This window comes from Amborella trichopoda, chromosome 2 (genome assembly GCF_054954075.1).
Source record: "Amborella trichopoda isolate Santa Cruz 75 chromosome 2, AtrichopodaSantaCruz75HAP2 v2.0, whole genome shotgun sequence".
Taxonomy (NCBI): domain Eukaryota; kingdom Viridiplantae; phylum Streptophyta; class Magnoliopsida; order Amborellales; family Amborellaceae; genus Amborella; species Amborella trichopoda.
In genome coordinates this window covers 6,585,046-6,599,283 of record NC_142337.1, presented here as the reverse complement: position 1 = coordinate 6,599,283, position 14,238 = coordinate 6,585,046, and the positions used below count along the sequence as shown (strand labels likewise).

Here is a 14,238-nt window from a genome sequence, read left to right as displayed (position 1 = left end):
TATGTATATTCTTATCTCAACTATCCCTCTGCACAGCTGTATTTCAAATTTTTTATTCACAAATTTTCAGTTTTATAAGCATAATTTCAACCCCATATAACCAAAATCAGATTGCAATCCATTTAAAGTTCAAAAACTTGTCGACTCTGGTAGATATTTTCTTTCCAGATAGACTAAAAAATAGGCATGTTTTGCTTCCTAAGCCTAACCCATCTCTGCAACTGATTCAAACTTGACAACTCTTGAGTTTGTAAAAAATGGGCAAGTTTTGCTTTCTAAGCCTGACCCATCTCTGCACCTGATTCCATTAGGCCAGAGCCTCTGTTTTCTTAGCATACCATCTATCCTATCAGGGTGTTCTAATGGAGTTCTTGCGTTCATCTTCATCGCTATTAATTCTTTCTCTTTGCTCTTTTCTCCTCTCATTTCTGGTTTTTAGATCCCAAGCTCAAGCAACACTCGACCCAAATGAAGGTAAGCATCTAACCTACATGTGCATGAATGATAATGAAATAATCAGTGAGAAAATCATAAACTAGTGCGTCTATTTTTAACTTTTAAGTGTACCAGACACCCATATTGATTAGTTCTGATAACTTTATTTATTTGCTAGAGAGAGAATTGTGTTTTTGTATGGATTTTTTGCTAGAACTTAGTCAACAAGAAAGATTAGAATAGTGGTTATCTGACCTGTTTCTTTTGAATAAGCAGCCGTGGCTCTGAGATCATTGTCAGAAAAATGGGGTATTTCTTCTTCAGCTAGCTGGAATATCAGTGGTGAACCTTGCAGTGGAACCGCCATTGATACTTCAAAGATTGAAGACAACAACCCTGCAATTAAGTGCTCTTGCACTAGCACTACTTGCCATATTACACACATGTATTACTCTAATCCTTTTTCATGTTTTCTTATGAATTATTTGGGTATAGTTTAGTTTAATCAGCTAAGGCACTGATCTAGAAACAAAAATAAAACAAAGGGTTCTGAACTTCTCACTGTAAAATCTAGTTTTATTGATTTAAGGATTTAAACTTCTCACTCTAGAATTTTGTTTCGCGCTATGAGGTTCGAGATTCTCACATATGTTTCGGCTGATGCAGGAGAGTCTATGCCATGAGCCTTAACGGAAGCTTTCCGGAAGAGATTGGGAATCTGACTTCCCTCACAAATTTGTATGTCATCATTTCTTAATTGGATTTGGGGAATTGTAGTATGATATTTGTGTTTTTTCAAAAGAAGATACCTTAGGCCCTTAGCTATCTGATATGTATGATTAGGAAACTACTATATGTTTTGGTTAATCTGATACTCTTTTACGATGTGTTTCGTTGTGATTCAAATCTGGTTATATGTCTTTTGAATTAATCAAGTATCAATCATGGTCATTTGTATTCTGCCTGCCTCTCTCTTTCTCTCTCTCTCTCTCACAGGAACCTCGCTCAAAACTATCTAACCGGCCCTTTACCAGCATTTATTGGAAATCTTGCCTCTATGCAGTACTTGTGAGTATTTTTTTTCTCTGAAAAGCTTTGGTTCAAAGGGTGAGATCCTTGGTCATTAAAGTGTTTTATTTGAAATATGCAATTCTAATTACCATACTTCCTCTTCTTTTGGACGACAATAGGACCTTGGGTATCAACATGCTATCTGGAACTGTTCCGATGGAGCTTGGCAGTTTTCGAGATATACGCATACTGTATGGCTTCTCCTTTCAATTTCTAGTTATTGTTTTCGTCATTGATTTCAATGGACATGGAAATTCTTCTTGCAGCATAGCACCCATAAGCACATAACTATCAGAAATATGTTTTAACTTCAAGAGGTTTAACCTTTAAGATATTGTTTATTTTAGATGATATTAACTCATTGAGTGACTAACATTTTTTTTTTGATTAAAACCATCCAAAAGTTGGCCCCAAAATTAAATATTATATACAAAACTAAAATTAGAAATTTCTTGAGAATGTAATATTCTTATTAACTGGGGTCAAAGCATCCGAATTCTAGCAATACTATGTCTGTGAGTGTAATACATAAGGGGTTTTTCATAATTTTCTCTTTGGATGACAATCCCCTTGTCCAGTATAGGAAATGGCGTATCAACATCATCATCGTGTGAGCCTTATCCCAACCATTTCGGTTTGGCTATACGAATCATGTTCCGCCATTTCGATGTATCAAGGGCCATATCCCTAGTCGGATCATAAGTTACCATATCTCTTTTTACTACTTCTATCCATGTTTATTTAAAAAATTGCAAATGCGACCTAATGTTTTAATTTGAAAGACCTACAATGATACGTCCCAACACTGATACTCTTAGTGGACCCATTTCGTTCTGGTTTTGAGAGGATACCTCTTTTGAGAAAGCCGATATTTCTAGCGATTTAAAAATTAAAATATGGGTTGTTTCTTAAATTTAATATCCATCTCTATTTTGAGATCGAAAATATAGTATTCTCCATCTCTCTCTCTCTCTCTCTCTCTCTCTAAGATTGAGAACAGCCAGCAATCTAGGAAAAAGTAAAGAAACAGATCGACGATTGAGGACCCACATTAAGGCCACAAGCCAACATGGGGGACATGGGGAAAACATGCCAAGCAAGAAGTTAAAAAGAAATCCATAAGTGTTTTGGATGGTGTTTGAAATTTTTTTATATTCTTGTTTTCTTCATTTTTTGCAATATGATGTATTATGAAATTCTCCTTGCAAACCAATGCTTCATTTTTTTTTTTTGTAAATTCTGTATTGGTTATGACATTTGAGAGGTTATCCATGTTGTCCATAGGAACCAATTTGGTGGAGAGGATTTTTATCTGATTTGAGAGGTCATCTATTTTGATAGGATATCACTTTACACACACATTTACATGACCTATATTTTGTTGTTCTATTTCCTATATGTTATTTGAATGGATTAGACATATTATTTGGATGTTTCTCGTTGGGAAAACATTGGTTGGACAACCATCTCACTGCATACTTATTTATGTAATAATATAATGTATGTGCACTATCTTTTGAATGAGTGTGTTGAGTGGTTCCAATTGGTAAAACTTTTAACACGTTTAAAGCTGCAAATATTGGACCCCTCGCTTCTTTCTCCTCCTTAATTTGTGATGTTCCTTGAAAAGCAGATTACTGATGTACTGTGTATCATATAGTGTTGTAAACCCTGCTAAGTCATTTATACTTGCAACCACGTCAAGTCATTTATACTTTGCATCAGATGTCTTATTTGAATTGCTAACTGGCTACTGAAACTACTCTCTCTCTCTCTCTCTCTCTCTCTCTCTCTCATTCACACACACACACATTGGAAGAGGTAAAATCTAAATCCAAGGGTTTCAAATTTCCAGGGTCTTTCTTGTTTCATTAAGCTGCAGTTTTTTGTATAATTAAATAGAAAATAGCAAGCACAGGGAATTGCTGAATCAATGTTCACTGTGCACTGAGACTCAGTTGCCCATCTAACCTTTTTTTCCCTCCTGATTGAGTTTTCAGGAGTTTTAGTTCAAATAACTTCTCGGGTGAGCTACCTTCTGCGCTTGGTGATTTAGTTACTCTAGAACAACTGTAAGTTTTCATATGCATCATGTATTTATGCAATAAAACAAATGTCCATTTGCTATTCCCAATCAAAAACATTAACTGTGTTTGTATGGCAGCTACATTGATAGCGCAGGTGTAAGTGGTGCGATTCCTTCAACATTTTCCAAATTGCAAAATGTACATACTGTGTAAGATTCTGATTTTTTCCTTCAACTTTTTATGATGAATAATATCCTTTGTTGCATAGTATACTCAACTGGAATATTGTTCTGGTTTTAGGTGGGCGTCAGACAATGGTTTCACTGGGAAGATACCTGACTTTATTGGAAATTGGACAAAACTCGAAACATTGTTTGTGATCTTAACCTTTATGTGTTTACGTTTTCATTGAGGGAATTATTTTAACACTTGCTCCATTTTTATAGTAACCAATTTGAGGTTGAGGTTTATAATTCGCATTTCATCCATTCTACTTTTCTCTCTCTCTCTCTCTCTCTCTCTCTCTCTCTCTCTCTCTCTCTCTCTCTCTTTTACACGTACTCTGGTTGAGCATTATATTGTGCTTATCTTAAACAGATAGTTCACTCAAGTGAAGATAGGAAAAAGATATAAAAGCTGAACACAGCTAACATAATTTGGAAATGGTGGCTGTACTCTCATTTTTACTTGCACTAACTAAAGATGGTTTTTCTGATTAGAGTTCTTTTATCCGTTATCATGACAATTACCATAGATATTACTCTTTTGACCTATTATGCGATAGTAACTATTGTTTTGATGGTTAGTTTTCTTGGAGGTTCATTAATTATATTGCTTTTCTTAAAAGTTTCTTGCACAGTACGATATTTGCACGCATTATGTCAGTATTGTAAATGGTTCAGTATACTACACTGGAAGTTGTTAGATTTTGCAATTAACCAAATCACCTAATGTTTTGCCTCTTAATATATATTGTTTATCAAAGAAACCCAATTTAAGGATCATCATCATCGAAGCCTTATCCCAGCAAAACCTAATTTAAGGATGATTATACTTTTTCTTTTGGATAAATAATGTTCCATTTACTCTGTTGTAAAAGTTTAAAAGCCATGGGTAGGAATCTCATAATTAATGTATATTGTTAAATTTAATTCAATAGAAAAAGTGCTTTCCAGACTTTCTAATCATTGACATGTGTTGGTGGTGTAGGAGGCTTCAAGGAAACTCTTTTCAAGGTCCAATACCTTCAAGTTTTGCCCGCCTAACCTCATTGAGGGATCTGTGTGTACTTTCACTTAATTTTCACTTAATTTTTGTTTCTGTTTTAGTTCCCTTGTGAATTTCAAAAGGTTATTGAGTTCTTTTATTGATTGTTCTTTGTATTTGTTCAGGAGAATAAGTGAATTGTCTAATGGGACATCATCCTTGGATTTCATAAAGAATATGAAGAATTTAACTATCCTGTAAGCTAGAGCAGTGTCCTTAACTATCGTATGCTATCAGCAGATTTTGGCGTTAGATTTTGTTTTACAATCTTTAAAATATGTATTCCAATGTATTTCTTGTCTACTGCAGGGTATTAAGGAATAATATGATCTCTGGTATTATTCCATCTGATATTGGGGGCCATGCTCAGTTAGCTCACTTGTAAGTTGGTCCCTGGTTTTAGCTCCACATGAGCATTTGAAAAATTTCTAAGTGTTCCTTTGCACAATTATTTGGAAAGTCATATTTTACCATAGATTGACTTTGCATTATCAACCTGTTATTACTTCTTGTGGGGGTATAATTTTTAATATTAATAACGTTATACAAGTTTTGAGTGGAGATAGTTATGGTGACGAAATAGTATTATAGTGTCCACTACAGGGTGAATTTTTTAACCTGTTAACAGTTTCACAAAATGTATACAGCATATGATGACGGAAGTCAAAAATGATGGATTCAAATCAAGGGTGATGTAAAATAATAGAGTGAAAGAAAAAGTAATGCTCTAATATAAAATACATGTCACTTTGTGGACCGCTTTCAGGAATTAATCCACTCCTTCCATGGCTATGCCTTGACCCTCTCCTAATGCTTGCAACTCTATAGATCCGCTCCTAGCAACATAGTAAAGATATGAACAAATTTGTTACTTTATTTGTCAGCTAATAGAAATTTTTATCTAGATGATAAAACTGATGTATAGGTTATAGAAAAAGTTCAGATCTCATTAGAAAATTATACTGCATTAGAATATTGAAACTTGGCCTAAGAAGAAAATCTTTCATCGTTCTTCTTTAACTTTGATATTGGGTATGTTTGGGCTTATATCTTGTTTGTTGTACATTTAAGCAAAGCAATATTTCTGTTGCACATTGCAGAATTCTTAATATGTGTCTATTTCATTGGCCTCCCCCACATGTTAAGCAATGAACTACTATTACTTGACTAGTCTTGCAAACTCAATCTGGTCGAAGTTTTCCTTTCTTTTATTTAAGTGTCTTCAGTTGATGTTTCTTTATGTGATGGGTATGAGTAACTGATGTTCAATGTACATCTTTTGTTAAAGGTAGGCACTATAATAGTGTGTGCTATTTGGAGTAGTGGTGTAAATTAAATATAATGTAACTGGAAATTCCAGACTTGTTCATGTACTAACTTTCCAGCATCCTTTCCCTTGAAACAAAGGAAACAATCAATAAAAAAAAGTGATTTCATCAGATAATAACTATAAAAGAAAGAATGATTTCAACAGATAATAACTAAAACATGGCTGTCATGTCCTCATAAATGTTTAATATAGAACTTGCTTTAGATGGACTAATGAGCACTTCTGCATCCAATTCACTCATTTGGACCCATAAGAATGACTTTGCCATGTAATGTTTTTTACTTTATAAATTATTGGGTTTTCTTTTGCTCAAGGCATCCTGAAGTTTAATCTAGCTGTTATTTTTCTAACAGTAAGTTTAATTTGTTATCAGGGATTTGAGCTTCAATAGCTTGACTGGTGAAATTCCAAGCTCTCTTTTTAATATGAGTTCTCTTTCCTTCTTGTAAGGCAACCAAACCATGATTGTCAATCTTTGTGATTTACGTGCTATATTTTTCCACTGACATCTATTTAATGGTTCCGATCTCTCTCATGTCTCATTTGGCAGATTTTTGGGAAACAATAACTTGTCTGGAAGTCTTCCTCAGCAAAAAAGCTCCTCTCTTTCTACTATGTATGATACCCTAAACCACTTTGGGCCCCTTTTCCTGTTCCCCTTAGTTATATAAGAATAATGGATGGTAGTAATATTAGAAGTTGCCAACTTTAAGTAACATTTCTCAATTAACCTTTGCTTGGATAGAATGAGCTGAAGCCAAGGGAACAGAGGATCTGTGTTGTAGTCAATGCATTTTGTTGCTTAGCATGCAGAGTGTTAAGACATGGGAGAGTATACAATATTTAATGGACTATGGGCAATCATAGTCCTCTGTGCATCATTTATTGAGTGATGGAGAGAGTTGGGACCCACCATTGGGTTCATGATTTCATGTCTTGCTGCAATCTGGTCCCACTCTTTTCCATGGAAGCTCATGATTCCAGTGGACATTGATGATTCAGTCCTCAATGGTTTTTCATTGTATATAAAATTAGGAATGTATACAACATGCAAACAGCATCTGGGATGTCACAATACTGCCTTCGGGATACCTCTTATATTCTTTCTTTGATAAGCTATTATCTAGATCTGATCTTTTGAGAAATACTATTTACTGCTACTTATTCTCCTTTGTTTGTTATCATTGCAGAGATTTATCTTACAATCAATTAACCGGAAGCTTTCCTTTATGGATGAATGCTCAAAATTTAACAATGTAGGTCAAGAAAGAGATCTCAACTGACTCCAGTTCATGCCCCATTTTTAGTTTGCTTTTAGCGTTGATTGACATAAATATCTCTCTAACGTATCTGCCTGCGGTGGATTTGCCTGAATTTGTAGTCGAATTTTATCACACATTTATACTATCTGTTTGTAGTATATTTTATACTAACACTTGAATGTCTCTGCAGGAATTTGGTCGGGAACTCCTTCGTAATTGGAAATTCCAACAACAGGTACTCAAACTTAGTGTGTTTCTCAATTGTTATCTATCACTAGAAAAGTTCTGGTAATCTCTGTTCTTTGACATATGATAATGACAATCACAGCAAACATTTTAAAGAAGTATTAATCAAGGTATACACTTCGGCTTGCTACAATTTAATATAAAAAAGAAGGCCATTTCCTCATATGGTCATTTCCTCTACACAGAATGAAAAAATAAACTAATGAAACCAGGTGCATGTGTTTTCCTTGTTACTGATTGGTTGTTCATCACATATGTTTTGTTTGGTTCAGCGTTACTCCTGTAGGTTTGCATTGTCTCCAACGGACCTTCCCATGCAATCGAAATGCTCCACGTTGTGAGTTGTTTTCCTTTATCCTTTTTGGATGTTACTGTATCTTGTGTAAATCTACAGTGAGAAAGTTTTTGTTCGAGTCTTCTATGACAGGGTTGGTGTTAGTCTTTTTCTGGCATGCGTAGAGAATTCAGCATGGCAGCCCAAAATTGCTAACACAGTGAAGAGTCTGTTCACTAAAGCTGATGCAAGAATTAAGATAATATATATCATCATCAAAGCCTTTTCTCAACTATCTATATAATTTAATTACTAATCCCTACTAACAAATAACATTTAAAGAATCATGATTCAAGTTTTCAAATGTTATTTTATATGCTTCATGTATTTGGCTCCTACATGTGTGCTCCTATATACCATGATTTCCAGAAAATTCCATGAGGTGCCATCATGTCCATAGCATCAGTACAAATTTTCTATGCCTTATAATAAATATGATCATGCCCAGCACCTAAAATAGTCTTAAAACTCTAAGCTGCTCTGTAAAGCAATCATATTTAATCTCCCTTAATTTTTCCATAGGAATCACAACCTTATGAGAGAGAGAGAGAGAGAGAGAGAGAGAGAGAGTATTGGGGTCATGACCTGTCTGGTAGATCTCGCTCTCTCTCCAACATTGTCCATCATTTTAATCACATATCCGTGATGCCAGTTGGTCATGATTTTTGTAGTCCATTGAATATAGTATACTTGCCCCTTTCTTTTACCTTTACTATTTTCTATTGGGTCATCATCTAATGGGGTGCTAATCATTTCATCATATGGACCTCTAGATTCCTCATTTGCCATAAATAGTGGTGGCAAACAGATAACATCAGCTGATGGAACAGTTTATGAGCAAGATAATGTCACCCTTGGAATGGCTTCCTATTATGTAACTGACACACAAAGGTGGGCCATAAGCAGCACTGGGAGGTTTCTTGATAGTCCCAGTCCCCGGTATATTGAAACCAGTCAATCCCAGTTCACAGCCACTTTAGACACAGAGCTTTTCCAGACAGCAAGGTTATCTCCAGGATCCTTAAGATACTATGGCCTGGGCCTTCAAAATGGGGTGTACACTATCAGACTGGAATTTGCTGAACTAGAATTTCCTACTCCACCTGACTGGCGGAGTACTGGGAGGCGTGTTTTCGATATTTATATTCAAGTATGTGCCAGAAAAGAAACTTTTACTTTTAATTGGGGAAAGAGCAAAAACAAAAATAGGGAAAGTATGTCATAGTTCAATGGACTATGGTGCATGGTATCCCAAGCAACCGCCACTGTCCATTTCAATTGACAGATGGTTGGGGATTGACCATACCCTCATGAATGTCCTTGTGGTTGCCCATTCCAATGAACCTTTGAGTACCATGGTAGATGGTGCATTGAACTGTAGTATGCTCTCCCAAGAAAAGAAATGCTTCCATGATTATACTACCCTTTAATGAGGTAACTGAAATAATTCTTCCTTAAAATTTGGAAATCTTTTCAGGAATTATAATTACATTCTCTCCGTACTTGTTAAAGAATTAAACTAGGTTTTTTTCTTTATGTTGAATTCGTATTGCTTTCCAAGAAAATCGCAAGAGGTTGAGTTTCTGAATCTTGGATCTTAACATTGACAAAATTGCATCCACTGCAATGTAGGGGAAATTGGAATTGAAGGACTTTGATATCAGAAAGGCAGCAGGTGACTCTTCATTTAGAGCTGTTCCCAATACATACAAAGCAAACGTGACAGAAAATTTCCTTGAAATTCATCTCTTTTGGGCTGGTAAGGGTACTTGCTGCATACCCAATCAAGGATACTACGGACCTCTGATTTCAGCTGTTAAAGCTACTCCAGGTGATGACAACTGAGATGAATTTAGATACATTGTGACAACTGAAACAATTTGCAATGTTCCCAAGTTCTATATTTGACTTGTATGCTTGTTCAGATTTTGTGCCCAATGTTAGCAACTTACCACCAAGCACATCCTCAAAACAGAACAGAACCGGCTTAATTGTTGGGATTGTGGTTGGTTTTGGAGTCCTGTTTCTCATTCTCGTATCAGCAATTTTCATAGTCCGAAAAAGAAAGAAAAGAGGGCTATCAGATGAAGGTAATAATGGAAGTTTCTAAAACATCACATGTCATCATGTGTTCGTAGAGAGAGAGAGAGAGAGAGAGGCTTAAAAAATAAAGTTCTATGCTTGCTATTACCCGTGAGTCAAACTGAATTATATGATTGCAACTTTCTTTGCTTAAGACTTGGCTCAATTGGAATATGTGATGGAAATTTGTTCCTCTTTCTACTCATTGGTCTTGTAGAGTTTCTTGGAATGGGTGCCAGGCCAAACACTTTTAGTTATTGTGAACTGAGGACTGCGACTGAGGACTTCAATGCTAAGAATAAGCTGGGAGAGGGAGGATTTGGTGCTGTATACAAGGTAAACTTTCGATATGCTGATGTTTGTATGATTTAATAGATATTGGTGTCCAATACTCCATATATGTATATTTGGTAACACCCATGGATATTTTTATCACTTCCGTTACTTATATTCGGCAGCTTTCTCTAAATGGGCATATTTATTTTTATGCTTTTTAATGACTGGCATCATGTAATTGATGCATTATGGGATTGAATCTTTTTTTTTTTTTTTTTTTAAGGGTACACTATCGGATGGAAGAACTGTAGCAGTGAAACAACTGTCGGAAACTTCTCACCAAGGAAAGAATCAATTCATCACCGAGATTGCGACAATATCTGCAGTGCAGCACCGTAACCTCGTGAGGTTGTTTGGGTGCTGCATAGAGGGAGATCAGCGACTCTTGGTCTATGAATATCTGGAAAACAAGAGCGTCGATCAGGCACTATTTGGTAACTGATTCGCCTCACTCCCCTAGATACCCCAAATTATTCTCTCTCCACACACACTCCCTCTTCCGTGCAACACAGACACAAAACACTTCATCATTTATTGTTCCCTTCTTTTCTAAAATTTTCCAGAGGTACCATTCTTTCCCAAATTTACTGATATGGTACCACATATTTTATGCACGTCATAAATTGATGGCTTTTGACATTTATCTTTGTTTTTGTTTTTTGCTATGTTTTTGGCATCTATTTTTTTGAACATATCAAAATATTTTTTTGTCATTTATCTTGTGTTCTTTCTAAATAATAGAGCTATACTGGCATTTTTAATTTGTAGAAATTCTATCCTGGTGTTCAAATTTTTGTTATTATTTTATTTTTTTCATGCTTTTGTGGTATTCTTGGACGTTAGGATCCGTGAATAACCTTGCAATAAGACCAGTGCAGTTACTCGTATTAATAAATAAATAAATAAAAGAAGTCCATATGATGATATTAGGAGAATAGTCCAGAGACTATGAAAACATTTTTGACCAAAGCAAAGGTAACTATGATGCTAAAGAAATGACCAAATGCATCTACAATGTCCTAAGGATGACCAATAATTTGTGATTGTTTCTTGAAATGGCCAGAGTGGATATTTTATGGAACTTAATGAAAGCCCCATTTTTATATAAAATGGTGAAGTTTGTTTTCTTTTCAAATAGCTAACATAACCCTGATACTTTTGGATACCAATCTACCACTGACTTTTTCCTAAGGGAAAGATCTAAATTCCCCTTTCAATTGAGAAATGGCCTGAACATCCTAGCATATCGAAATGCTTCTGATCTTTCACGTGAATAAATTATTTAAAGTTTTCGTTGTACCTTCTGCTCTTTAAAACTTCAACTACAGTCCATCCAGATTCTTTCCGTTTCTACTTCTCAAACATTTCCCTACTAATAGTCATTCACAACATACACGAAATGGAGTCACTGCTGACTCGATATGCACTATAATCAGCTTGTCAACAAGAGACAGAACTGACTACCCATTAAAATTAGGAAGGATAGTTTCTTTTTGACAAATTGAGAAAATACTGAAGGCTAGAAGCTGCCATTTTCTATCCTGCAGAGAAGAGTGAACTACATCTTGATTGGTCTACCCGCTACGAGATTTGCATGGGAACTGCTAGAGGGCTGGCATATCTTCACGAGGAGTCGAGGCCTAGAATTGTTCACAGAGATGTAAAAGCTAGCAATATACTCCTTGATGCTGATCTCATTCCCAAAATCTCAGATTTTGGTTTGGCCAAGCTTTATGATGATACGAAGACCCACATTAGCACCAGAGTTGCAGGAACAATGTGAGCTTCCTTAACTTTGCTTTTTTAAATATCACAGACTATTAGAAACTTGTATTGAAGTAGTTGTTTGAAATCTTTCTGCATTGTAGTGGCTATTTGGCCCCAGAATATGCCATGCGCGGGCATTTGACAGAAAAAGCTGATGTATTTGGATTCGGAGTGGTGGCTCTCGAGATTCTTAGTGGAAGACTCAATTCAGATACAAGCCTAGATGAGGAGCAGATTTACCTCCTGGAATGGGTAAGTTACTGAGCATATATGCCAGACTGAGTAAACTAATGCACAGAGCCGTAGTTAATAAATCTATTATGTGTGTGCATCGTGTGCTTGTGTATTGCATGCATATATGTGTGTGTATATCTATATATGTGTAATGTCAAATGTATGTATGTATGCATGTCTAAATATCTACATTCATGTGTTACGCGCACGCTTATGTTTGTGTGTTGAAAGACAGATGTGGCCATGGCGTGCTGAAAATATACCCTGGCTCGCATCTACCTTCACTAACATCCACTTCCTAGTTCTTACCTCCTTTTTTATGTAAAAGAAGTTCGCATCCCTCTCTCTCTCTCTCTCTCAAAATATGGGTTTTGAACGTTTAAATCTACTCTACAATCTAAAATGAGGCTACAATTTGCCGCTTTGCAGGCATGGCATCTGCATGAGAACAATAGAGAGATAGAACTGGTGGATCAGAGGTTGACAGATTTTAACGAAGAACAAGCAACCCGAACTATCGGTGTGGCCCTCCTTTGTACGCAGGCTTCTCCTATTTTACGCCCATCCATGTCTCGCGTAGTGGCCATGTTAGCAGGAGATATAGAGGTGGCCACAGTTTCATCAAGGCCCAGTTATTTGACTGATTGGCATTTCAATGACATTAATAGCTTAGTTAGCCAGGATTATACTCCTTCCACAAGAGTCAATAATACACAGAGTGAGATGGACAGCACAACCTTTAATACAGACTCTTCACCCATGAATGCCAATCGCCCAATACCGCATGGGGGTATCGATGAAGGGAGGTGATGTATGATGTAAATGGAGCCTAAAAGATGATGTTTGTTTCATTGTTGGTTTTTATGGACTCTCTCTCTCTCTCTTTTAGAGGTTACTCACCAGCGCAGGAGATGCTCTCAATGATTACTTGCTAGCAAAGAAGATGGTTTAGTGACTCACTGAGATGTATATTCTATCTGAAGGTGAGCTTTGAGTTTTGTGCTGTGTTTTAATTGTTTGAATATTTCCTGTTGTACATTTTTGTATTATCAACTACGACTGAGCCTTCTCTATGTTTCTGGTTATTGGGGATAATTGCTTCATGTAATGTGTAGACGCAATCTAAATGGTGAAAGGCTCTGGGTTTTCGTTGTATTTATTGTATTGCTGTTTGTTTGTGGCTTTTGTATATCATCAAATTTTATTCATTATGCGGGGTTCAAACCTACACTTTGGTTTAAAGCAGCGTGTATGTGTGTATTTTGGAGAGAGAGAGAGGCTGCCCATGATTTATGGAACCTCCTTGCACCTTGTGCAATATAATGTATACATCAGGCCAGGGTTTTTTTTCTTATTTTTAAATAAAAAATAAAATAAAAGAATGAAAAAACAAGCTGATTCCATTATAGAGTTGGGAGTGGCTGTGATTCGATTCGGGCAGCTTTTGTTAAAGAACTAGGTGATTTTGTCAAGGAATCATTGATCCATTGGACTCTCTTTTTTTGTCAAATTTTCAACTAATTTCACGAAAATTTGAAAGACCTGATTGTTTTTTATCCTCAGATCCATGTAAAATAATTTTGAGCCAAAACCTTGAACCGCAGAACGCCAGAAGCTAGAAGTTCCATTTTTGGCACCTTTTTTTTATTTTCCAGATCCCCCTTTTATCTTTGATTTCTCATTGTTTCCGACTCATTTTCAGCAAAATGGGTCAAATTATTTATTTTTCATTGCTCGACAACCGATCAAAACAGTTATTGGATAAGATTTAGAGATCGAAAATTGGAATTTTTTAAAATTTGGTGTTTTTAAAAAGGAAAAAGATAAGGTTACATCTTGAATTAAAAT

At 35.8% G+C, this 14,238-nt stretch overlaps 1 protein-coding gene across 2 annotated transcripts; it reads left to right on the top strand.

Annotated features, from left to right (window-relative positions):
• The first annotated feature begins 211 nt into the window (after nucleotides 1-211).
• On the top strand, nucleotides 212-13,545 carry LOC18443166 (putative LRR receptor-like serine/threonine-protein kinase At1g56140). 2 transcript variants are annotated; one of them, XM_088857665.1, is made up of 24 exons: nucleotides 212-474; nucleotides 712-880; nucleotides 1,102-1,173; nucleotides 1,432-1,503; nucleotides 1,626-1,697; nucleotides 3,507-3,578; nucleotides 3,671-3,742; nucleotides 3,834-3,905; nucleotides 4,743-4,814; nucleotides 4,925-4,996; nucleotides 5,109-5,180; nucleotides 6,503-6,574; nucleotides 6,680-6,745; nucleotides 7,320-7,385; nucleotides 7,582-7,626; nucleotides 7,910-7,974; nucleotides 8,745-9,121; nucleotides 9,604-9,802; nucleotides 9,897-10,061; nucleotides 10,271-10,389; nucleotides 10,613-10,823; nucleotides 11,937-12,168; nucleotides 12,258-12,408; nucleotides 12,820-13,545. In XM_088857665.1, the coding sequence occupies exons 1-24, from the start codon at nucleotides 363-365 to the stop codon at nucleotides 13,198-13,200; spliced, it is 3,078 nt and encodes a 1,025-aa protein (XP_088713791.1). In that variant the 5' UTR covers nucleotides 212-362; the 3' UTR covers nucleotides 13,201-13,545. The 2 variants fall into 2 exon arrangements, 1 of the variants encoding a protein (XP_088713791.1); XR_016048988.1 differs by lacking the exon at nucleotides 8,745-9,121.
• Nucleotides 13,546-14,238: the final 693 nt, after the last annotated feature.

What these genes read in the sequence shown, in the direction of transcription:
- LOC18443166 (XM_088857665.1), top strand. Translation starts at nt 363, where the DNA reads ATGGAGTTCTTGCGTTCATCTTCATCGCTATTAATTCTTTCTCTTTGC. An exon ending in CTGACTTCCCTCACAAATTT is followed by an intron (nt 1,174 to 1,431) that starts GTATGTCATCAT and finishes TCTCTCTCACAG; the next exon opens with GAACCTCGCTCAAAACTATC. An exon ending in GATTTGGTGCTGTATACAAG is followed by an intron (nt 10,390 to 10,612) that starts GTAAACTTTCGA and finishes TTTTTTTTTAAG; the next exon opens with GGTACACTATCGGATGGAAG.